This window comes from Scyliorhinus torazame, chromosome 13 (genome assembly GCF_047496885.1).
Source record: "Scyliorhinus torazame isolate Kashiwa2021f chromosome 13, sScyTor2.1, whole genome shotgun sequence".
Classification (NCBI taxonomy): domain Eukaryota; kingdom Metazoa; phylum Chordata; class Chondrichthyes; order Carcharhiniformes; family Scyliorhinidae; genus Scyliorhinus; species Scyliorhinus torazame.
Genome location: NC_092719.1, coordinates 223,446,184 through 223,470,221, shown reverse-complemented (window position 1 = coordinate 223,470,221; position 24,038 = coordinate 223,446,184). Strand labels below are relative to the sequence as shown.

The following is a 24,038-nucleotide window of genomic DNA, read 5'->3' as shown; positions in this document are numbered from 1 at the left end:
AAGCTAAGAGAGGGCATGAACAATCTTTGGCGGGTAGGATCAAGGAAAACCCCAAGGCCTTTTACACATATGTGAGAAATATGAGAATGACTAGAGCGAGGGTAGGTCTGATCAAGGACAGTAGCGGGAGATTGTGTATTGAGTCTGAAGAGATAGGAGAGGTCTTGAACGAGTACTTTTCTTCTGTATTTACAAATGAGAGGGGCGATATTGTTGGAGAGGACAGTGTGAAACAGATTGGTAAGCTCGAGGAAATACTTGTTAGGAAGGAAGATGTGTTGGGCATTTTGAAAAACTTGAGGATAGACAAATCCCCCAGGCCTGACGGGATATATCCAAGGATTCTATGGGAAGCAAGAGATGGAATTGCAGAGCCGTTGGCAATGATCTTTTCGTCCTCACTGTCAACAGGGGTGGTACCAGGGGATTGGAGAGTGGCGAATGTCGTGCCCCTGTTCAAAAAAGGGACTAGGGATAACCCTGGGAATTACAGGCCAGTTAGTCTTACTTCGGTGGTAGGCAAAGTAATGGAAAGGGTACTGAAGGATAGGATTTCTGAGCATCTGGAAAGACATTGCTTGATTAGGGATAGTCAGCACGGATTTGTGAGGGGTAGGTCTTGCCTTACAAGTCTTATTGAATTCTTTGAGGAGGTGACCAAGCATGTGGATGAAGGTAAAGCAGTGGATGTAGTGTACATGGATTTGAGTAAGGCATTTGATAAGGTTCCCCATGGTAGGCTTATGCAGAAAGTAAGGAGGCATGGGATAGTGGGAAATTTGGCCAGTTGGATAACGAACTGGCTAACCGATAGAAGTCAGAGAGTGGTGGTGGATGGTAAATATTCAGCCTGGATCCCAGTTACCAGTGGCGTACCGCAGGGATCAGTTCTGGGTCCTCTGCTGTTTGTGATTTTCATTAATGACTTGGATGAGGGAGCTGAAGGGTGGGTCAGTAAATTTGCAGACGATACGAAGATTGGTGGAGTTGTGGATAGTGAGGAGGGCTGTTGTCGGCTGCAAAGAGACATAGATAGGATGCAGAGCTGGGCTGAGAAGTGGCAGATGGAGTTTAACCCTGAAAAGTGTGAGGTTGTCCATTTTGGAAGGACAAATATGAATGCAGAATACAGGGTTAACGGTAGAGTTCTTGGCAATGTGGAGGAGCAGAGAGATCTTGGGGTCTATGTTCATACATCTTTGAAAGTTGCCACTCAAGTGGATAGAGCTGTGAAGAAGGCCTATGGTGTGCTCGCGTTCATTAACAGAGGGATTGAATTTAAGAGCTGTGAGGTGATGATGCAGCTGTACAAAACTTTGGTAAGGCCACATTTGGAGTACTGTGTGCAGTTCTGGTCGCCTCATTTTAGGAAGGATGTGGAAGCTTTGGAAAAGGTGCAAAGAAGATTTACCAGGATGTTGCCTGGAATGGAGAGTAGGTCTTACGAGGAAAGGTTGAGGGTGCTAGGCCTTTTCTCATTAGAACGGAGAAGGATGAGGGGCGACTTGATAGAGGTTTATAAGATGATCAGGGGAATAGATAGAGTAGACAGTCAGAGACTTTTTCCCCGGGTGGAAGAAACCATTACAAGGGGACATAAATTTGAGGTGAAAGGTGGAAGATATAGGAGGGATATCAGAGGTAGGTTCTTTACCCAGAGAGTAGTGGGGGCATGGAATGCACTGCCTGTGGAAGTAGTTGAGTCGGAAACATTAGGGACCTTCAAGCAGCTATTGGATAGGTACATGGATTACGGTAAAATGATATAGTGTAGATTTATTTGTTCTTAAGGGCAGCACGGTAGCATTGTGGATAGCACAATTGCTTCACAGCTCCATGGTCCCAGGTTCAATTCCGGCTTGGGTCATTGTCAGTGCGGAGTCTGCACGTCCTCCCCGTGTCTGCGTGGGTTTCCTCCGGGTGCTCCGGTTTCCTCCCACAGTCCAAAGATGTGCAGGTTAGGTGAATTGGCCAATGATAAATTGCCCTTAATGTCCAAAATTGCCCTTGGTGTTGGGTGGAGGTGTTGAGTTTGGGTAGGGTGCTCTTTCCAGGAGCCGGTGCAGACTCAAAGGGCCAAATGGCCTCCTTCTGCACTGTAAATTCAATGATAATTTATGATTAATCTAGGACAAAGGTTCGGAACAACATCGTGGGCCGAAGGGCCTGTTCTGTGCTGTATTTTCTATGTTCTATGTTCCTCAACTGCTTCATCATGAAGTCTTTGCTCCCAGTCTACCTTAGCTAGTTCTTCTCTCATCCCATTGTAATCGCCTTTGTTTAAGCACAAAACACTAGTGTTTGATTTTACCTTGTCATCCCCCAACTGTATTTTAAATTCCACCATATTGTGGTCGCTCCTTCCAAGAGGATCCCGAACTATGAGATCATTAATCAATCCTGCCTCATTACACAGGACCAGATCTAGGACCGCTTGTTCCCTTGTAGTTCCATTAGCTTTTCAATTAACAGTTAAGCAGTTCTAAGTAAAATAAAGTCTTGGAGCTGACTTTCCCATCCACTTCTAAACTTTCAGTTGGGCAAAAACCACACTCACTGGTCAAATGCCACTTATTAATAGTGTTAACTCTCAGTGGCTTACAGATTTATTCACCACGTCCTTGGGAGAGAAGCTTTCAGGAGTCAGTCTGAGAAACACACCTCCATTCCTCTGAATCCAGAGCAGAACTCTCAAAATGAAGTTCAAAACAGACACAGGGCAGAGCTGAAAAACTGAACTAAAACAGACCCAGCCCGTCCTGTGAGTGACATCACAGTTAACTCCTTAATCGCAGCTTTAGAAGACGTATAAGGCGCGATTTAATTGGGAGAAAAAGAGTCCCGTTTTGAGGAATAGCGTGGTGAATAGCGGGGTGTTTCTCGGAGCATGTAACTCTGAGAACGACTCTGTTATTAAACGGGTCTTTGGTTTGATTGGGGGACTCTGTGGGAAATACCCCGCCGATGCCGCACTTGCATTCATTTCCTGCACTGACGAGCTAGTTAGTACAGGAAGAGATCGGAGCAGCATTTATAAATGCCGCCACCGGACCCCCCATCCCCCCAACGTACCAATATATTGATTGGGGGTCCTCAAGCCCCTCCTCATCCCATCTCATAAGGGCAGGGCACCCCCCCCCCCCCCCCCGGCCCAATCCTTGGCACCGCCAGCCAATGACCGGATGGCATGGCCAGTTTGCCTGGGTGGTAGTGCCAAGGTGTCCAGGTGGCATCGGGGGTGCCAGTGTACCATCCTGCCCAGAGCCTAACCACCGATCACCTGGGAGACAGCGACATCATCCCCCCCCCCCACCACCACCACCACCAAGTGCTGTTATGCCTGATGTGTGTTTGTGGAAACCAGCGCTAAATGGCGCCACGGCAAGGTTTCCCAGGTGCGGGCTTTCAATCCCAGGCCTTGGGATACTCCAGCGCAGACGTGTTTACGTGAAGCTAACTGCTCACATAAATACCCAAATCTAGATCCAGATGGTGTCGTCTCGCGAGATCTTGTTAACCTCGCAATACGTTGCGCCCCGAGCGTGGTAAATCCCATAGGATTTCACAGCCTCGGCGTGTCACCAAGTCGGCGCAAAGAGGCCATGCGATCGTGCCCCCAATCTGTTTACCTTAACTTAAGTTCTTTTAATACCATTGCTGCAACAAACACAATACAATATATAAATCCCCTTCATTCATCACACTAAATGTATAAATCTCAGTTGGTGGCTGAAAGTATTTCTGAGTATGGCACGTCTGGAGGATTATAACTCACTGTGAAGAATCTGTGGTGTTATCCTTTAGGTTCAGTGACCCAGTCCAGGGGCTGGTTTAGCACAGTGGGCCAACAGCTGGCTTGTAATGCAGAACAAGGCCAGCAGCGCGGGTTCAATTCCCGTACCTGCCTCCCCGAACAGGCACCGGAATGTGGCGACTAGGGGCTTTTCACAGTAACTTCATTGAAACTTGTGACAATAAGCGATTTTCATTTCATTTCATTTTGGGGCAGAGAATTCCACAGACTAATGTCCCTCTTGAGAAAAGTAAATTCTCCTCATATCTGCATTAAAAAGGAGACTTCTCATTCTTAAACAGTGTCAGCCACTTCTCAAATGCAGTGCTGGTGACTTTCAATTATTAAACGGTGCAGATTGTACCTGTCCATGGCTCTGTGTCACGTGACTGACCCTGTAAGAGCTTTTATTTCCTTTGCAGTGATATCAATTACCAAGCATTAAATTGATCTGGATGAGAGGTCGTTGCTATATATAGTACTTCCTGAGCTCTAATGGTATTCACAGGATCACAGAATTGTTGCGGTGCAGAATGAAGCCATTCGGCCCATCCTGTCTGCACCGGCTCGGCAAATTAGCATCATGACTTAGTGCCGTTCCCCTGCCTCTTCCCCGTACCCCTGCACATTGTGTCTATTCAAATACCCATCCAATGCCCGCTTGAGTGCCTCGATTGGACCTGCCTCCACCACACGCCCAGGCCGTGCATTCCACACTCCAACCACTCGCTGTGTGAAAAAGTTATTTCTCCCATTACATTTGCTTCTTTTGCAAATCTCTTTAAACCTCTCGTTCTTGACCCTTTTACGAGCAGGAATAGTTTCTCCCTGTCTCCTCTGTCCAGCCCCTTCATGATTTTGAACACTTCAATCAAATATTGTGAGCATTTTTATAAAATTGGCTGCTTTGAATATCAAAAACCACATGAGTTGAAATGACAGGTAATCCAAATGTGCTTTATAATCGTGAATATCTTGCTATTTTGTGTGTATATATTTGACTAGCCATTGCCTCATGGTGGTGCTGTAGACTATAATGTTAGGCCAGCAAGTGGATACACACCCAGTCTGGCAGAATCTCTTGGCATCCATTCACTTCATTTAGAAAGCACATTATCATCTGGCTACGAACTCTTGGCATTAAGGAACTGTTACATTAACAGACCCAGTAGAGCACCTTACTATAATGGGAAGAGAACCCATTTAATTTGTTTTTCTAAGACTTGTGTCTTTGAAAGTAGCTGCATGCCGGTAGTTTATACAGGTAAAAGTAAAGTCGCCACAGTCCCAGGTGACCATAGGCTGCTTTCCCCTTTGAGAGGGAGAGCTGACTGGTGGCGATTTAACCTGAGGGTCACCACACCTCAGGCGAGCGGCAAGGTTGGGCAGGAATAACCTCAGCCGGTGAGGGGATTGAACCCTCTCTGCTGGCCTCGCTCTACATCACAAACCAGCTGTCGAGCCAAGTGAACAAGTGTTACAAAGAACGTTGTAGTTTGCAGGGTGATATGCTTAATGTTCTAACTGATGTGTGGTGGGAGAGTGTGCTAGTGGAGCCCTGTTGTTCTCTCAAAGTGCAGTGGGTACCTTGAGCCAGAATTTCCAGAGATACAAACTTCTGTCAAACAGGCCTTCTCCTGTCTGTCTCTCTCACCCACTCCTCCTTATGTTCTCTCCTGAAGGTACTGTGACTTGAGCTTGGATTACTGGCAGTATTTCGAGCCTTTGCACAAGTTCAGTTCTTCATTTGTAAATCTTGGGAATCATTGTAAGTCTAGCGTGGCTATTAAGCTGAGGGAAGTGGTGGGGAGAACATCATGGAATCTCACCACAGGGTGACCCCATCGCTGAATATTCAACACAGACTTTCCAGCAGGGAAACGTGGCTGAATACCCTTCCTCCCAGCAGGCTTGCCCCATTGCAGAGAGCAGTATTACCCTTGCTGTTAGCCAGTATCGATCAGTTAAACAAGTGTTGCCTTCCTAGTCTAGCTCAGTCTCACTTTGAGCAGCTCATCTAACCACCGGCTGGGGAATCCCTTGAGTGGGAACCTTTAAACATGTCATTTTTATTTGAGAAATTGTTCTTGCGTTTCTCTGGGATTTTACTTAAAAAGTGAATCCAGAGCTTGATATTAAAATTTTTATCTGTTGCTTCATTAATCATTTGAACGTGCTTTAATCATGATCCAGCTTTTAGCCTCCTTCAAACTGAAACTCTCCCAGTTGTATTATCATTGAAGGTAAATAGAGCAAAGCCCAAACCTGGACAACCATAATTCTTCAGATTTGCAATGAGACTATTTCTTGGCTCACTACAGAATTTGAAATCCAGCTGTGTTCTCCAGTTAATGCATTATATTTAAATGAATCTCAACAGTTCACCAATCTTAATCACAAGCTGTTTAAATATTTGAGTATTGTTCATTGTTGGCTTGGGGAATGTTGCATATAAGCCGTATGATTCTCTGATCGATAACTCACTTCATGATCACTGGTTCCAGCTCAACCTCACTCAACCCCTCCAGTGCTGGCTGGCTCTGTCAGACTGCTTGTCCTCTGTCCAGCCTCGGATGTGTCACCATATCCTGCAGTCAAACTTTGGGAAAATCAAACCCATCACCTTCATCCCTGCCATAAACTCATGTTCCCCCTCTGCTGATCCCCCTCCCCAGCCAGAGTCTCGGTTTGTTCCAGCCTGTACTATAAAAATGCAAGCTGCTGTTAAATTGTCCCCCTCCCAGTGTTTGATTTGTAATCGCTGTATACGCGAATGCCACATGGCTTAACATTCTCCAACTAGAGAGTGGAAAATTATGAGGGACATAGATAGGAAACGTCTCCCCTTAGTGGTGGGGTCAGTAACCAGGGGGCATAGATTTAACTTAAGGAGCAGGAGATTTGAGGAAAACATTTTTCACCAAGAGGGTGGTATGAATATGAAACTCACTGCCTGAAAGTGCTCACTGCTACAACATTAAGAAGCATTTAGTTGAGCAGTTGAAACGCCCGTAGCACACAAGGCTACAGACCATGTGCTGGGAAATGAGATTATAATGGGATAGGTGCTTGCTGGCTGGCGTAGATGGGATGGGCCAAATGGACTCTTTCAGTGTTGTAAAACTCTATGACTCTAAACTTGGAATGTGAGATTCAACTGTTTTATAGTCCAGGTGGCACGGTGGTTAGCACTGCTGTCTCGCAGCTCCAGGGACCTGGGTTCAATTCCAGCCTTGGGTTGTCTCTGTGACAGCACAGAACAGGCCCTTCGGCCCATCACGTCTGCGCCGGTCAAAAGCAACCACCAAACTATTCTAATCCCATTTTCCAGCACTTGGCCCATAGCCTTGTCTGCCCTGGAGTCTGCACCTTCTCCCCGTGTCTGCGTGGGTTTCCTCCGGGTGCTCCGGTTTCCACCCACAGTCCAAAGATGTGTGGGTTAGGTGGATTGGCCATGATAAATTGCCCCTTAGTGTACCAAGTATGTGCAGGTCAGGTGGGGTTACAGGGATAGGGCAGGGGAGTGGGTCTAGCTCTTTCAGAGGGTCAGTGTGGACTCGAGTGGCCACTGGCCTTGTGCACTGTAGAAATTCTATGTTCCATGTTCTATACATAGTCTCCAAGCCTTGGCACTGGTAACTCAGGCCTGAGCTATCCAGACTTGTAAAGGCTGGATATGTCCCTTTGGGGGAAGAGTTTGCATTGACAATTAAACAAAAAGAAGCTTCACAGGTGGTGTAGATTTCCTAATAGTTTAACTTGTAAGCCCTTAAACGCGGTATTGGGTGTCTGTGCCTGTCATGCACTTGACAGATCAGGAACAATGGTGCAGCACATCGATACCACAAAATAATCTCTGAGTGAGTGTCACCTAATGCCGGATGCTCCTGTAGCCTGAAGCCATTGCAGCCTACACAGTTCACTGGCTGAATAATTTACCTGTTTGTGGCTAAGATAAACTTTGCTGGCTGCAAGGAACCATTTCTACCTCAGCAGACAGTTCATAATCACCTTTAGGCCTACATCCCTCCGAGAGAGAACACTGCACTCCCCCAATTCTGGCCTCTTGCATGTCTCAGATTTTAATCGCTCTACCATTCGGCTGCCTGGGCCCTGATCTCTGAAATCTCCTCCCTAAATCTCTCTCTGCCTCATTGTCCTCCTTTAACCTCTGTAAAACCTGCCTCTTAGACCAAGCTTTTGGTCACTTGCCCTAGTTTCCCTTGTGTAACCTGGTGTCACATTTGTTTGCCTCTGTGGAGTGCCTTGTGATATTTTACTATGTTAAAGATTCTGTGTAAATGCAAGTTGTTGCTTTGTGCGTTGTGTGGTTGAACACCTGTCATGATAAAACAGTGCATAATCTGACTTGCCGTGAACAGCACTTTATTGAAATCCTAGTGACCACACTGTGATGTAATACGCCTCTTCAAATGTTTCTCTTGTACTAAGATTCTGTTTTCTGCTCCCTCTCTGTTAGCCGCAAACAACCAACACAGTCGAGGAGCCTCTTGACCTGATCAGGCTTAGCCTGGACGAGCGAATTTATGTGAAAATGCGAAACGATCGGGAGCTCCGAGGAAGGCTGCATGTGGGTAACCAGCCGGTTTATTTCAGTCCTGTATTAGTAATCATTCGAGTCACAGAGCAAAGGAGGCTGTTGAGCTCATGGTGCCTGAGCCAGCTTTTTGAAAGATTAGTCCCAGTCCCCTCACTCTTTCCCAATAGCCCTGTTAATGTTTCCTTTCAGGTATTTACCCAATTCCCTTTTGAAAGTTACTGCTATATCTGTTTCCATCGGCCTTTCAGGCAGCGCGTTCCAGATTACAATTACTTGCTGCATAAAAACAATACTCTTCAGTTCCCAGCTGGCTTTTTTGCCAATTATTTGGAACGTGTGTATTCTGGTTGCTCATCAGCCCACTGCTGTAAATATTTCTTCCCCTCTGCTCTATCAAAATCTTACATAATGTTTGAACGCCTCTATTAAGTCTTGCGTTAACCTTCCCTGCTCGAAGGAGAATAATTGCAGGTTTTTATTTTATTTATTGGCTGTGGGTGTTGCTGGCTAGGCCAGCGTTTATTGCTCATCTGATTTGCCCTTGAGCAGGTGACGAAGAGGAGCATTGGTGAGTTGCTATGGGGCATCTTGTCAATGGTATACAGCACTGCCGCCGTGTGCCAATGGTGGAGGGAGCGAATGTTGAGAAGGTGGTGGATGGGGTGCCAACCATGCAGGCAGCTTTGTCCTGGATGGTGTCGAGCTCCTTGAGTGTTGTTGGAGCTGCACTCATCCAGGCAAGTGGGGAGTGTTCCATCACACTCCTGACTTGTACCTTGGTGGACAGGCTTTGGGGAGTCAGGAGGTGAGTTACTCACCGGAGAATTCACAGCCTCTGACCTGCCCTGGTAGCCACAGTATTAATGTGGCTGGGTCCAGTTCAGTTTCTGATCAATGGTAACCCCCAGGATGTTGATTGTGGGGGATTCAGCGATGGTAATGCCATTGAATGTCAAGGGGCGGTGGTTAGATCCTCGCTTGTAGGAGATGGACATTGCCTGGCACTTGTGTGGCGCGAATGTAACTTGCCACTTGTCAGCCCCGAGCCTGGATAATGTCCAGGTCTTGCTGCATTTGGACGGGGACTGCTTCAGTATTGGAGGGGTCGCCAATGGTGCTGAACATTGTGCAGTCATCAGCAAACATCCCCACTTCTGACCTTCTGATGGAAGGGAGGTCATTGATGAAGCAGCTGAAGATGGTTGGGACTCGGACACTACCCTGAGGAACTCCTGCAGTGATATCCTGGAGCTGTGATGATTAACCTCCAACCACCACAACCATCTTCCTTTGTGCTGGGTATGACTCCCAACCAGCGGAGAGTTTTCCCCCTGATTCCCATTGACTCCAGTTTAGCTCGGGCTCCTTGATGCCACACTCGGTCAAATGCTGCCTTGATCCCAAGGGCAGTCACTCTCACCTCACCTCTTTAGTTCCGTTCTTTGTCCATGTTTGGACCAAGGCTGCCATGAGACAAGGAGCCACATGGCCCTGTAAACAGTGATAGCAACTCCAGACGCTCAGCTGCCCATCCTCTTGAGGGATAATCAGCTGCTGCAATTATAATTGCGGGGGGGCGGGAGTGAGATCCACCTGACTCATTGACCTGCAGTTTCAGATGCTGTAGGATCTGCTTTGCATTCCCAGCATTTGTTTAATTTATTCCTATTTAAATCTTTACATCCTCTTGCGGATCAGATAGACATAGGGCTTTGCTGCAATTTAGGTCACGGGTGACAGTGTTAATCTATCTCGATGCAAGTCCTGCTGACCATTTCACAAGCAGGGATATTTATAATTTGAAAGCGGCAGGGCTGCTATACATTGTAGGGATGTGGGAGTCACCAGCGAGGCCAGCCTTTATCACCCATCCTTCATTGCTCTGAGACGGTAGAATGAACAAGTTAGGATAGTCCACCAGATTCACGGTCACTTGTTTTGCTTTATTCTTTCTTGGGATGTTGGCATTTGTTGCTCATCCTTAATTGCCCTTGAACTGAGTGGCTTGCTGGGCCATTTCAGTGAGAGGTCAACCACATTGCTGTGAGTCTGGTGTCACATGTAGGCAGACCAGGTAAGGAGGGCAGACTTCCTTCCCCAATGCACAGTGGTGAACCAGGTGGGTTTTTACAACCATCAACAATTTTTGTAAATATTCATTTACAGAATGTGTGTGTCGCCGGCTGGCCCAGCATTTATTGCCCATTACTAATTGCCCTTCAGAAGGTGGTGGTGAGCTGCTGCCTTGAACCGCTGCAGTTCTTGAGATGTAGGTACACCCACTGTGCTGTTAGGGAGGGCGTTCCAGGCTGTTGCCCCAGCGACAGTGAAGGAACGGCGATATATTTCCAAGTCAGGATGGTGAGTGACTTGGAGGGGAACCTCCAGGTGGTGGGGCTCCCTGGTATCTGCTGCTCTTGTCCTTCTAGATGGTGGTGGTTGTGGGTTTGGAAGATGCTGTCTAAGGAACCTTGGTGAGTTACTGCAGTGAATCTTGTAGATGGTACACACGGCTGCCACTGTTCGTCGATGGTGGAGGGGTTGGATGTTTGTCGGAAGAGGGAGCAATCGAGCGGGCTGCTTTGTCCTGGATGATGTCGAGCGTCTTGAGTTTTGTTGGAGCTGGATTCGTCCAGGCAAGCGGGGAGTATTCCTTCACACTCCTGACTTGTGCCTTGTACACGGTGGACAGCCTTTGGGAGGTCAGGAGGTGAGTTACTCTCCGCAGGATTCCCAGCCTCTGACCTGCCCTGGTAGCCACAGTATTAATGTGGCTGGGTCCAGTTCAGTTTCTGATCAATGGTAACCCCCAGGATGTTGATTGTGGGGGAATCAGCGATGGTAATGCCATTGAATGTCAAGGGGCGGTGGTTAGATCTTCTCTTGTAGGAGATGATCATTGCCTGGCACTTGTGTGGCTCGAATGTAACTTGCCACTTGTCAGCCCCGAGCCTGGGTATTGTCCAGGTCTTGCTGCATTTGGACAGGGACTGCTTCATTATCTGAGGAGTCGCCAATGGAGCTGGACATTGTGCAGTCATCAGCAAACATCCCCACTTCTGACCTTCTGATGGAAGGGAGGTCATTGATGAAGCAGCTGAAGATGGTTGGGACTAGGACACTACCCTGAGGAACTCCTGCAGTGATGTCCTGGAGCTGTGATGATTAACCTCCAACCACCACAACCATCTTCCTTTGTGCCGGGTATGACTCCAAAGCGGAGAGTTTCCCCCTGATTCCCATTGACTCCAGTTTAGCTCGGGCTCCTTGATGCCACACTCGGTCAAATGCTGCCTTGATCCCAAGGGCAGTCACTCTCGCCTCACCTCTTTAGTTCTGTTCTTTGTCCATGTTTGGACCAAGGCTGCCATGAGACAAGGAGCCACATGGCCCTGTAAACAGTTATAGCAACTCCAGACGCTCAGCTGCCCATCCTCTTGAGGGATAATCAGCTGCTGCAATTATAATTGTGGGGGGGGGGTGAGATCCACCTGACTCACTGACCTGCAGTTTCAGATGCTGTAGGATCTGCTTTGCATTCCCAGCATTTGTTTAATTTATTCCTATTTAAATCTTTACATCCTCTTGCGGATCAGATAGACATAGGGCTTTGCTGCAATTTAGGTCACGGGTGACAGTGTTAATCTATCTCGATGCAAGTCCTGCTGACCATTTCACAAGCAGGGATATTTATAATTTGAAAGCGGCAGGGCTGCTATACATTGTAGGGATGTGGGAGTCACCAGCGAGGCCAGCCTTTATCACCCATCCTTCATTGCTCTGAGACGGTAGAATGAACAAGTTAGGATAGTCCACCAGATTCACGGTCACTTGTTTTGCTTTATTCTTTCTTGGGATATTGACATCTAATAATCTTTATTATTGTCACAAGTAGTACATTAACACTGCAATGAAGTTACTGTGAAAAGCCCCTAGTCGCCACACTCCGGTGCCTGTTCGGGTACACAGAGGGAGAATTCAAAATGTCCAATTCACCTAACAGCACGTCTTTGGGGACTTGTGGGAGGAAACCGGAGCACCCGGAGGAAACCCACGCAGACACGGGGAGAACGTGCAGACTCCGCACAGACAGTGACCCAAGCCGGGAATCGAACCTGGGTCCCTGGCGCTGTGAAGCAACAGTGCTAGCCACTGTGCTACCATGCTGCCCACGGTAATAGGGACCAGAAGGGAAGGAAGAAGAAGTTCCTTTATGGAGTGGGTTATTGTGACCTAGAAGGTGCTGCCTGAAAGGGCGGTGGAAGCAGATTCAAGAATAACTTTTAAAAGAGACTTGGAAAAATAGCTGAAAAGGAGAAAAAATGGCAGGGCTGTGGGGAAAGAACACGGGGAGTGGGACTCACTCGATAGCTCTTTAACAGAGCGATTATGGACACAATTGACCAAAAGGCTACCTCCTATTGCCCTGTATGATTCTTTGACTATTTGCTAAAATGTGGCTAACTTTTAAAAATAGAATTGATTTAGTCCATGCTGAATCCACCCCCATTGCTTTCTGGAAAGTTGATTGATGTTTGTAGATGGGGACTGATCCACTGCTAAAGAGACTGGTTCCCAGACCATGAGTTTAAAAACCATGGGAGCTTGTAACAAAAATAGAAGTTTATTTGTTTCTGTGAATCGGCGGCCCTGATTTATTAGGAATAGTAACCTGCATATTATGAGCAATGTCTTAGGATTTCCATTTGGATGGGAAAGCAATATAATTCCTCAAAGCCAAAGCGCTAGTTAAAACCCTGGAGCCCCATGTGACCCGGTCACTGGATCAGTTTCCCAGTTTTATGACTATTGGAAAAAGTTGTGTGTCGGATGCCAGGAGCAGCTTTTAATTCTACTGCCATTTCCTGTGTGGATTGGCTTATTGGAAGCTTTCCAGGAAATTAAATCTTCAGAAAGAAACATATCTCCTCTCGGCGGGGGGGGGGAATGTTTAGGGAAAATATGCAGGCATCTGTTGTTAAGGAATATTAAATTCCATACGGTTGAGGATAGCCATGAGTGCAACATTCGGCCCATTGAGTCTGCACCGACCCACTTAAGCCCTCACTTCCACCCTATTCCCATAATCCCTCCTAACCTTTTTTGGACACTAAGGGCAATTTAGCGTGGCCAATCCACCTAACCTTCACATCTTTGGACTGTGGGAGAAAACCGGAGCACCCGGAGGAAACCCACGCAGTCACGGGGAGAAGGTGCAGACTCCCCACAGACAGTGACCCAAGCCGGGAATCGAACGTGGGACCCTGGCGCTGTGAAGCCACAGTGCTAGCCACGTGTGCGACTGTGCTGCATTGCATTGACTATTAGAAGTAACTTGGTAGCAGGGGATAGAACAGTTAAGTGTTCATAGGTAGAGAAACGTGGAAAGTGCTTTTCAGTCAATGAAGTACTTCTGAAGGGCAGTCAGATTGAAACATGATGTGGAGATGCCGGTGTTGGACTGGGGTGAGCACAGTAAGAAGTCTTACAACAGGTTAAAGTCCAACAGGTTTGTTTCAAATCACTAGCTTTCAGAGCACTGCTCCTTCCGAAGGAGCAGCGCTCCGAAAGCTCGTGATTTGAAACAAACCTGTTGGACTTTAACCTGGTGTTGTAAGATTGAAACATGGCAACCAATCTGATGTGAAAAAGAGGGCAATGTGCATTTATGGAAAGATATTTTAGTATGTAACAAAGCTTATTCTGCTCATATCAGGGGGTTATTACGTACCAGAAACTGATCCCAAGGGTCAGTGGGTAATTTGACCAGACGTTATTCGGAATTCTGTCCATCAGTTTTCCGTTTTTCCATGAGGCGTTCCAATGTCCATATTTATAATGGAAACTGCCCATGTAAACCTGTCACGCTGTAATTGCACCCTTCAACCAGTGGTGATGCAACAGCATCTTCACCAGTGGGAAAGTGTAATTGCAGCATGACTCGCTGACATGTCGAATCGGAACTTATCATGGAATAAGTTCAGAAGTGTGTGCAGATGTACGATTTATAATTAATATAGCTGTGTGTAAAATGCTTTTATTGCCTTTTCTCAATAGTTTGAGCTTTTATGTTGTTCTTTACAGTGTAATGTGTGTTCTCTTTTAAATGTAGGCCTACGATCAGCATCTAAACATGATTTTGGGAGATGTTGAAGAAACTGTCACAACTGTAGAAATTGATGAGGAAACGTATGAGGAGATCTACAAAGTAAGCGTGGACTGCTTTTCTCTGATTTTCGCGCTTGTGTTTAAGGAGTCAAACCTGTCATAACCTTGTCCACCTCTATAAAATCTCCCCATAATCTCATTTGCTCCAAACTCAACAACCCCAGCTTGTCCAACCCAACCTTGGAGCTTAAATCCCTCACCCCGGAACCATTCTGGTAAATCTCCATCTGCATCCTGTCAAGAATGCCCACATCCAAGATGCATAACTTCCCTACTTGTGTACTCAAACTTGTAAAGCTTTACATCCCATATACTTAGCTAATTACTTCCTCAATTACATGAAAGAATTTTTAAAAAAGCCCTGCCACCTTCAAGAATCTATGCACATGAACCCCCAGATTTCTCTGTCCCTGCACATTGTTTAGACTGTGCTGTTAAGCCTATATTGCCTCTCCCTGCCCCTTCTGTCAAAATGCATCATCTCACATTTCTCTGTAATAATTCCCCTCTGCTTCTTGTCTGCCCATTTTGCTAGCCTAATTTTTAAAAATATAAATTTAGAGTACCCAATTATTTTTTCCCAATATTAAGGCAATTTAGCGTGGCCAACCCACCTACCCTGCACATCTTTTGAGTTGTGGGGGCGAGACCCATGCAGGCACGGGGAGAATGTGCAAACTCCACACGGACAGTGACCTGGGGACGGGATCAAACCTGGGACCTCAGCGCTCTGAGGCAGCAGTGCTAACCACTGTGCCACCGTGCCACCCTCGTCACCCTCCTTTTAACACCAAGTTTGGAATTTGAAATTTTTACTCTAATTCCGATAGCCAAGTGTTATGGGTCCGGGTTTACAGAACCCAAAGTGTTTCATGGGGTTCAACCGACCCACAACTTTTAATAGATTGTGGTGTGGGAAGCACACGCCGTACTCTCCAGGTGTGATACAGCAGAAATGGATAAGTGGTTTTTAAAACAAAACAATGTTTATTCTATGAACTCAAGTTAACCTTTTAAAAACAAACGCTGAATATCTTAACACCCATTACTTCAAAGGTAACCCCAAAGACTACAACACTAAATAATCCTTCAAACTGTTCCTTTAAACATCCAAAAGACTTCAAACCTTCAACAACAGACATGAGGTTACATTCAATATATTTATAGTCTTTGGATTGCAGACATCAACAGACCAGCTCTGTGTTTCTTCCTGCAGCTCACAGCAAAACACACAGACACTCCCAGCTGCCTTCTCAAACTGAAACACAAAAGCAGAAGTGAGCTCAGCTCCCTCCCCACCCTCTGACATCACTTCAGTAATATGATCAGCTCCATTTCTTAAAGTGGAGATGCCGGCGTTGGACTGGGGTGAGCACAGTACGAAGTCTTACAACACCAGGTTAAAGTCCAACAGGTTTGTTTCGATGTCACTAGCTTTCGGAGCGCTGCTCCTTCCTCAGGTGAATGAAGAGGTCTGTTCCAGAAACACATATATAGACAAATTCAAAGATGCCAAACAATGCTTGGAATGCGACCATTAGCAGGCGATTAAATCTTTACAGATCCAGAGATGGGGTAACCCCAGGTTAAAGAGGTGTGAATTACATCAAGCCAGGACAGTTGGTAGGAATTCGCAGGCCAGATGGTGGGGGATGAATGTAATGTGACATGAATCCCAGGTCCCGGTTGAGGCCGCACTCGTGTGTGGAACTTGGCTATAAGTTTCTGCTCGGCGATTCTGCGTTGTCGCGGGTCCTGAAGGCCGCCTTGGAGAACGCTTACCCGGAGATCAGAGGCTGAATGCCCTTGACTGCTGAAGTGTTCCCCGACTGGAAGGGAACATTCCTGCCTGGTGATTGTTGCGCGATGTCCGTTCATTCGTTGTCACAGCGTCTGCATGGTCTCGCCAATGTACCACGCTTCGGGACATCCTTTCCTGCAGCGTATGGGGTAGACAACGTTGGCCGAGTCGCATGAGTATGTACCGCGTACCTGGTGGGTGGTGTTCTCACGTGTAATAGTGGTATCCATGTCGATGATCTGGCACGTCTTGCAGAGATTACCATGACAGGGTTGTGTGATCTCCAGTATCTCCAGGAAGATCGCGCATATAGACACTGACATTAAGTTTCTACAAAGATGCAATAAAGCAGACAAGATCCCGAAAGGGCTACAGATCACAAACCCACTCAAGTCGACCTACAACACAGACTTCGCTGAGGGACTCTGCCGTCGCACCTCTCTCACACTCCTCAACCACCTCGTCCGCCAGCTCTCCAGCAGACGACGCAACCTGGAAACCAAGATAGAGGCCATATTCTCAATTTGCGCTCAGGATGCAGCAGACCAGCTGCGGAACACCGACAAACAGATGAGACAACAATACTATGCCACCTATATGCATACCAAGAACAGAAAGCTTGAGAAACTTGGCATCACCACCGGCAGCAACCAAGCCACCCCCGGTGTCACAGTAGAAAACAATACAGGGAAATCTATTGTCAACTTGTCAGACTACACCCTTCAACCAGACGAAATCGAAGTCCTCAGCAGAGGGCTTAATTTCTGCACCACCACCAAAATGGACCCCATCAGTCTCGCGGCAGACACGGAGGAATTCATCAGGCGAATGAGGCTCCGGGAATTCTTCCACAGACCCCAAGAGGCCAACAGCGAACCCAAGCAAACTACCAATGAACCGGAACAGCAGACCGAGAGATCTGCGGTGCGGAAACCGAAGAGGAAAGAGTCGAATTGGACCCCTCCGGAAGGCCGCTGCCTTAGACTCGACATGTATGCTCAAGCCGTCAGGAGTCGCGTCAATGCCAGATTCATCAGTCGCATTCACAAGACAACCCCGAACGTCACCCAAACACAACGCAATGCCATCCGCGCTCTCAAGACCAACCACAGCAGCGTCATCAAACCAGCAGACAAAGGGGGGGCCACTGTCGTACTGAACAGAACGGACTACTGCAAAGAAGTATACCGACAACTGAACAACCAAGAACACTACAGACAGTTACCCGCAGATCCGACCAAGGAACACATCCGCCAACTTAACAGACTGATCAAGACCTTGGATCCAGATCTTCAGAGCACCCTACGTGCTCTCATCCCACGTACTCCCCGCATTGGAGATCTCTACTGCCTCCCAAAAATACATAAGGCCAACACACCAGGCCGCCCTATCGTTTCAGGCAATGGGACCCTGTGTGAGAACCTCTCTGGCTACATCGAGGGCATCTTGAAACCCATCGTACAAGGTACGCCCAGCTTCTGTCGCGACACGACGGACTTCCTACAGAAACTCAGCACCCATGGACCAGTTGAACCAGGAACATTCCTCGTCACAATGGACGTCTCGGCACTCTACACCAGCATCCCCCATGACGACGGCATTGCTGCAACAGCCTCAGTACTCAACACCGACAACTGCCAATCTCCAGACGCAATTCTGCAACTCATCCGCTTCATTCTGGATCACAACGTCTTCACCTTCGACAACAAGTTCTTCATTCAGACACACGGAACAGCCATGGGGACCAAATTCGCACCCCAATACGCCAACATCTTCATGCACAAGTTTGAACAGGAGCTACTCACCGCACAGGACCTTCAACCGATGTTATACACCAGATACATCGATGACATTTTTTTCCTTTGGACCCACGGCGAAGAATCACTGAAACGACTACACAATGACATTAATAAGTTCCATCCAACCATCAGACTCACCATGGACTACTCTCCAAAATCAGTTGCATTCTTGGACATACTCGTCTCCATCAAGGATGGTCACCTCAGCACTTCGCTTTACCGCAAACCCACGGATAACCTCATGATGCTCCACTTCTCCAGCTTCCACCCTAAACACATTAAAGAAGCCATCCCCTATGGACAAGCGCTCCGTATACACAGGATCTGCTCAGACGAGGAGGAGCGTAACAGACATCTACAGACGTTGAAAGATGCCCTCGTACGAACGGGATATGGCACTCGACTCATCGATCGACAGTTCCAACGCGCCACAGCAAAAAACCGGACCGACCTCCTCAGAAGACAAACATGGGACACAACCGACAGAATACCCTTCGTCGTCCAGTACTTCCCCGGAGCGGAGAAACTACGTCATCTTCTTCACAGCCTTCAACACGTCATTGATGACGATGAACATCTTGCCAAGGTCATCCCCACACCCCCACTACTTGCCTTCAAACAACCGCGCAACCTCAAACGAACCATTGTTTGCAGCAAACTACCCAGTCTTCAGAACAGTGACCACGACACCACACAACCCTGTCATGGTAATCTCTGCAAGACGTACCAGATCATCGACATGGATACCACTATTACACGTGAGAACACCACCCACCAGGTACGCGGTACATACTCGTGCGACTCTGCCAACGTTGTCTACCTCATACGCTGCAGGAAAGGATGTCCCGAAGCGTGGTACATTGGCGAGACCATGCAGACGCTGCGACAACGAATGAACAGACATCACGCAACAATCACCAGGCAGGAATGTTCCCTTCCAGTCGGGGAACACTTCAGCAGTCAAGGGCATTCAGCCTCTGATCTCCGGGTAAGCGTTCTCCAAGGCGGCCTTCAGGACCCGCGACAACGCAGAATCGCCGAGCAGAAACTTATAGCCAAGTTCCGCACGCATGAGTGCGGCCTCAACCGGGACCTGGGATTCATGTCACATTACATTCATCCCCCACCATCTGGCCTGCGAAATCCTACCAACTGTCCTGGCTTGAGACAATTCACACCGCTTTAACCTGGGGTTACCCCATCTCTGGATCTGTAAAGATTTAATCACCTGCTAATGCTCGCATTCCTAGCATTGTTTGGCATCTTTGAATTTGTCTATATATGTGTTTCTGGAACAGACCTCTTCATTCACCTGAGGAAGGAGCAGCGCTCCGAAAGCTAGTGACATCGAAACAAACCTGTTGGACTTTAACCTGGTGTTGTAAGACTTCGTACCATTTCTTAAAGGTACATTGCCTAAACATCCATTTTTTAAAGGTACTCTCACATGACACAAGTCATTTATAAAAAGCAAAAAAAAAGACAGTGGTCCTAGCACAGACCCTTGATCCTGACCCAGGAACACTGCTGTTTACCACCATCCAGTCTGAAACATTAACCATTTACCCAGTTCACTGTTTTCTCCCGTTATGTCAATTTGTTATCTGGACTGGCACTCATCCTATATTCTATGGACCTTGATTTTGTTAACCAGCCTTTACACAATACTTTGTCAACAGTTTCCTAAAATTCATCTTGACAGTATCCATTGCACTACACTGCATGATATCATGCTCATTGAAAGGTGCTCTATCTTCTCTCATGGGCATTGAGACTTTAGTCTGTGAGTTCCGTGTTGGACAGTATACTGCAATCCCCCTCCCCAACACTTTTTTACCTAACCTCTGCTGCATGAATATAGAAGATGCCAAGTGAATATTGAGTGCTTTCCGATAGTGGAGAAAGAGACTGAGGAAGAGACTAAAACAGTCGTCATTTCACTCACTGCGCTCCGAAAGCTAGTGATTTGAAACAAACCTGTTGGACTTTAACCTGGTGTTGCAAGACCTCTTACTGTGCCCATCCCAGTCCAACGCCGGCATCTCCACATTGTGAATAGTTGGGAACAGGGCATCCAGAAGCGACAGTCAGTATCGGCAGTGGGTTACTGGTGTTGCTGGCTGGGCCTGCGTTTATTGCTTTGATTACTGAACATAAGAACTAGGAACAGGAGTGGGCCATCTGGCCCCTCGAGCCTGCTCCGCCATTTAATGAGATCATGGCTGATCTTTGTGGACTCAGCTCCACTCTCCGGCCCGTACACCATATCCCTAAATCCCTTTATTCTTTAGAAAGTCATCTATCTTTTTCTTAAAAACGTTTAAAGAAGGAGCCTCAACTGCTTCACTGGGCAAGGAATTCCAGAGATTCACAACCCTTTGGGTGAAGAAGTTCCTCCTACACTCCGTCCTAAATCTACTTCCCCTTATTTTGAGGCTATGCCCCCTCGTTCTGCTTTCCCCAACCAGTGGAAACAACCTGCCCGCATCTATCCTATCTATTCCCTTCATAATTTTATATGCCTCAATAAGATCCCCCCGCATCCTTCTAAACTCCAATGAGTACAGTCCCAGTCTACTCAACCTCTCGTCATAATCTAATCCCCTCAACTCTGGGATCAACCGAGTGAATCTCCTCTGCACTCCCTCCAGTGCCAATATGTCCTTTCTCAGGTAAGGAGACCAAAACTGAACACAATACTCCAGATGCGGCCTCACCAACACCCTATGCAATTGCAGCATAACCTCACTAGTCTTGAACTCCATCCCTCTTGCAATGAAAGACAAAACTCGATTAGTCTTCTTAATCACCTGTTGCACCTGCACATCAACTTTTTGCGACTCGTACACCAGCACACCCAGGTCCCTCTGCACAGCAGCATGTTTTAACATCTTACCGTTTAAATAATAATCCATTCTGCTGTTATTCCTCCCAAAATGCATAGCCTCACACTTGGCAACATTGAATTCCATCTGCCAGATCCTAGCCCATTCACCTAACCTATCCAAATCCTTCTGCAGACTTCCGGTATCCTTTGCACTTTTTGCTTTACCACTCATCTTAGTGTCATCTGCAAACCTTGACACATTGCACTTGGTCCCCAACTCCAAATCATCTATGTAAATTGTGAACAACTGCGGGCCCAACACTGATCCTTGAGGGACCCCACTAGTTACAGGTTGCCAACCAGAGAAACACCCATTAATCCCCACTCTCTGCTTTCTGTTAGTTAACCAATCCTCTACCCATGCTACCACTTTACCCTCAATGCCATGCATCTTTAGTTTATGCAGCAACCTTTTGTGTGGCACTTTGTCAAAAGCTTTCTGGAAATCCAGATATACCACATCCATTGGCTCCCCGTTATCTACTGCACTGGTAACGTCCTCAAAAAATTCTACCAAATTAGTCAGACACGACCTACCCTTTGTGAACCCATGCTGCGTCTGCCCAATGGGACAATTTCCCTCCAGGTGCACCGCTATTTCCTCCTTAATGATAGATTCCAGCATTTTCCCTACAACCGAAGTTAAGCTTACCGGCCTATAGTTACCCGCTTTCTGCCGACCTCCTTTGTTAAACAGTGGTGTCACGTTTGCTACTTTCCAATCCTCTGGGACCACCCCAGAGTCTAGTGAATTTTGATAAATTATCACTAGTGCGTTTACAATTTCCCTAGCCATCTCTTTTAACACTCTGGGATGCATCCCATCAGGGCCAGGAGACTTGTCTACCTTTAGCCCCATTAGCTTGCCCAATACTGCCTCCTTAGTGATTACAATCATCTCAAGGTCCTCACCTGTATCGTTCTATGTTCTATCATATCTTTATTTCCATCAGTCACTGGCATGTTATTTGTGTCCTCCACTGTGAAGACCGACCCAAAAAACCTGTTCAGCTCCACAGCCATTTCCCCGTGACTACTCCTATCAGGAAGCGTTTTATTCCTGAAATATTGTGATTGTCACTGAAACATTTGAAGTTCTTGGAGGTCCAGACAATGAGAGACGGCTTATTCTTGGCTGCAACAAGAGGGTTATAGCCTCTGCATAAAGCATTACCCATTTGGGACGGAGATGAGGAGAAACTTCCTCAGGCAAGGGGTGTGAATCCTATTTATTTGTTCATCGGATGTGGACATGACTGACTAACCAGGTCGGCATTTATTGCCCATTCCTAATTACCCTCGTGAATCTTTAGAATTGTCTGTCCAAAGAGGTTGTGGGCGCTCAATCGTTCAATATATTCAAGACTGAGGGCAGTAGATTTTTAGAAATCTAGGGATTGAGCGGAAAAGCAAAGTTTTTGTAGCAGAACAGCCATGGTCTTATTGAATGGCGGAGCAGGTCAGGCTGGTATTGGCCTACCCCCACTCCCATTTATGTTCCTGTGTCTACCGGAGTCCCAGTCAGTGCAAGGAGCGGTGTTCTCCAGGGTTCTTTATCTCGCTTTGTGTCTCTAGTGGTTTCGTTCTGGTTGCATTGTCCGGTTTGCGAGTTCTTTGAGCCTTGCCACGCCTACTTCAATTCTCTGAAGCCACCGTGTTAGTGCACTGCTTAAAGGTGGTGCAAAGGGACTTGAGATTCCAGGTTGCAGGAAGGTGGCTGGAGTGCCCCAAAGCTGCCTGTGTATCAGTGTTACTCTGAAGGCTGCAGCCAGCATTGCATTCAAGTGGCACCCGGACGGCACTCTACACCACTATTGAATAATGTTCCCCAGTACTGGCCTGTGGATTCTGTGCAGTATGCCATGGAAGGCATTTACTATGTACAAACCAAACTCTCCCTCTGTTGGGAATAACCTTGGACAAATGTTTCTACCTGCTTCCACTTACTGTTTGCAAGTTTGAAAAATGTGCCAGTATTCACAATTTGTTGCTGTCTTTTGTTTAAGAGAGTGGAAAGGAGACTGAATCCCAACTTGGGTGAGGACAGCAATGAATGAAACCCAGGCAACGACAGGCCACAGGTGGGAGAGCATGGGATATATGTGACTCTCATGTTACAGATACCACTATGTCTGTTTTGAATTGGGATTTTCACAGCTCACTTTCAGTGGTAACAAAGAGTTGCAGCAGTTACAGCACACAACGGGTTGAGTTCTGTACCTGAGTTTGTTAATCAAACTCTCCCAGCCAATGCTGCCCAAAACAACGTGAAAACACAGGAATCCATAGCTTTCAATGTCCAGTGTACTTGGTAGGTAGATAAACAGCAACAGGAAAGGAGCCTCTGTCCTTCAAATACATGTCTTCATCCATCAATAAAATGATCTCAACTTTATCAACAATGTTTTATTCTCAATCTCTGTTATCCTTTCTCTCCCCAGTCCACTAAGAGGAATATCCCAATGCTGTTTGTCCGTGGTGATGGTGTTGTTCTTGTTGCTCCTCCGCTAAGGGTCGTTTAAACAAAACCAAACTGAACATTGTGGACTGAACTTCAATCTGTGATTATATTTTTCAGTTGATGGAGACAATGCTCCGATATTATTTTTATAAAATGTACCTCAATATTACGATGCGAAAGGCATGTACGTTGTTTAATTTTAAAAGGAGCCTGGGCTCTTGTCAGAAGTAAATAAAATATTTTTGTTTGTTTTAATAAAGATTGGCCTTCAAATTCTACACCTTGATTTTCAGCTACACTTGATTATAGACTGAACTTGACCTCTTTCTCTCGAACCCAATGTTGTTCAGTTGAAACCACTGACTCGCCACAGGTAAGGCGACAGGTGGCGCCTTTTTAATCTTTTGCAGTAATTTTAGTAGAAAGAGCCTCACTCACAATCCAGGTAAACAGACCTAACACATGGATATTTACTGAACAAACATCGCTCGACACTCAGTAACCAGGGAAGTAAAGCACTCGCTCCCTCAGCTTTCTGCGTCTCCGGTGTTACAGCAAACACACATGT

At 46.8% G+C, this 24,038-nt stretch overlaps 1 protein-coding gene across 1 annotated transcript in view; it reads left to right on the top strand.

Annotated features, from left to right (window-relative positions):
- lsm3 (LSM3 homolog, U6 small nuclear RNA and mRNA degradation associated) overlaps window positions 1–23,748 on the top strand; it is a 39,325-nt gene extending 15,577 nt beyond the window's left edge. Inside the window, exons 2-4 of the mRNA XM_072473089.1 lie at window positions 8,274–8,384; window positions 14,467–14,562; window positions 23,451–23,748. Coding sequence (XP_072329190.1) covers window positions 8,274–8,384; window positions 14,467–14,562; window positions 23,451–23,531 — 288 coding nt within the window. The 3' untranslated portion in view covers window positions 23,532–23,748. The remainder of the gene's footprint in view (window positions 1–8,273; window positions 8,385–14,466; window positions 14,563–23,450) is intronic.
- The last annotated feature ends 290 nt before the right edge of the window (window positions 23,749–24,038 follow it).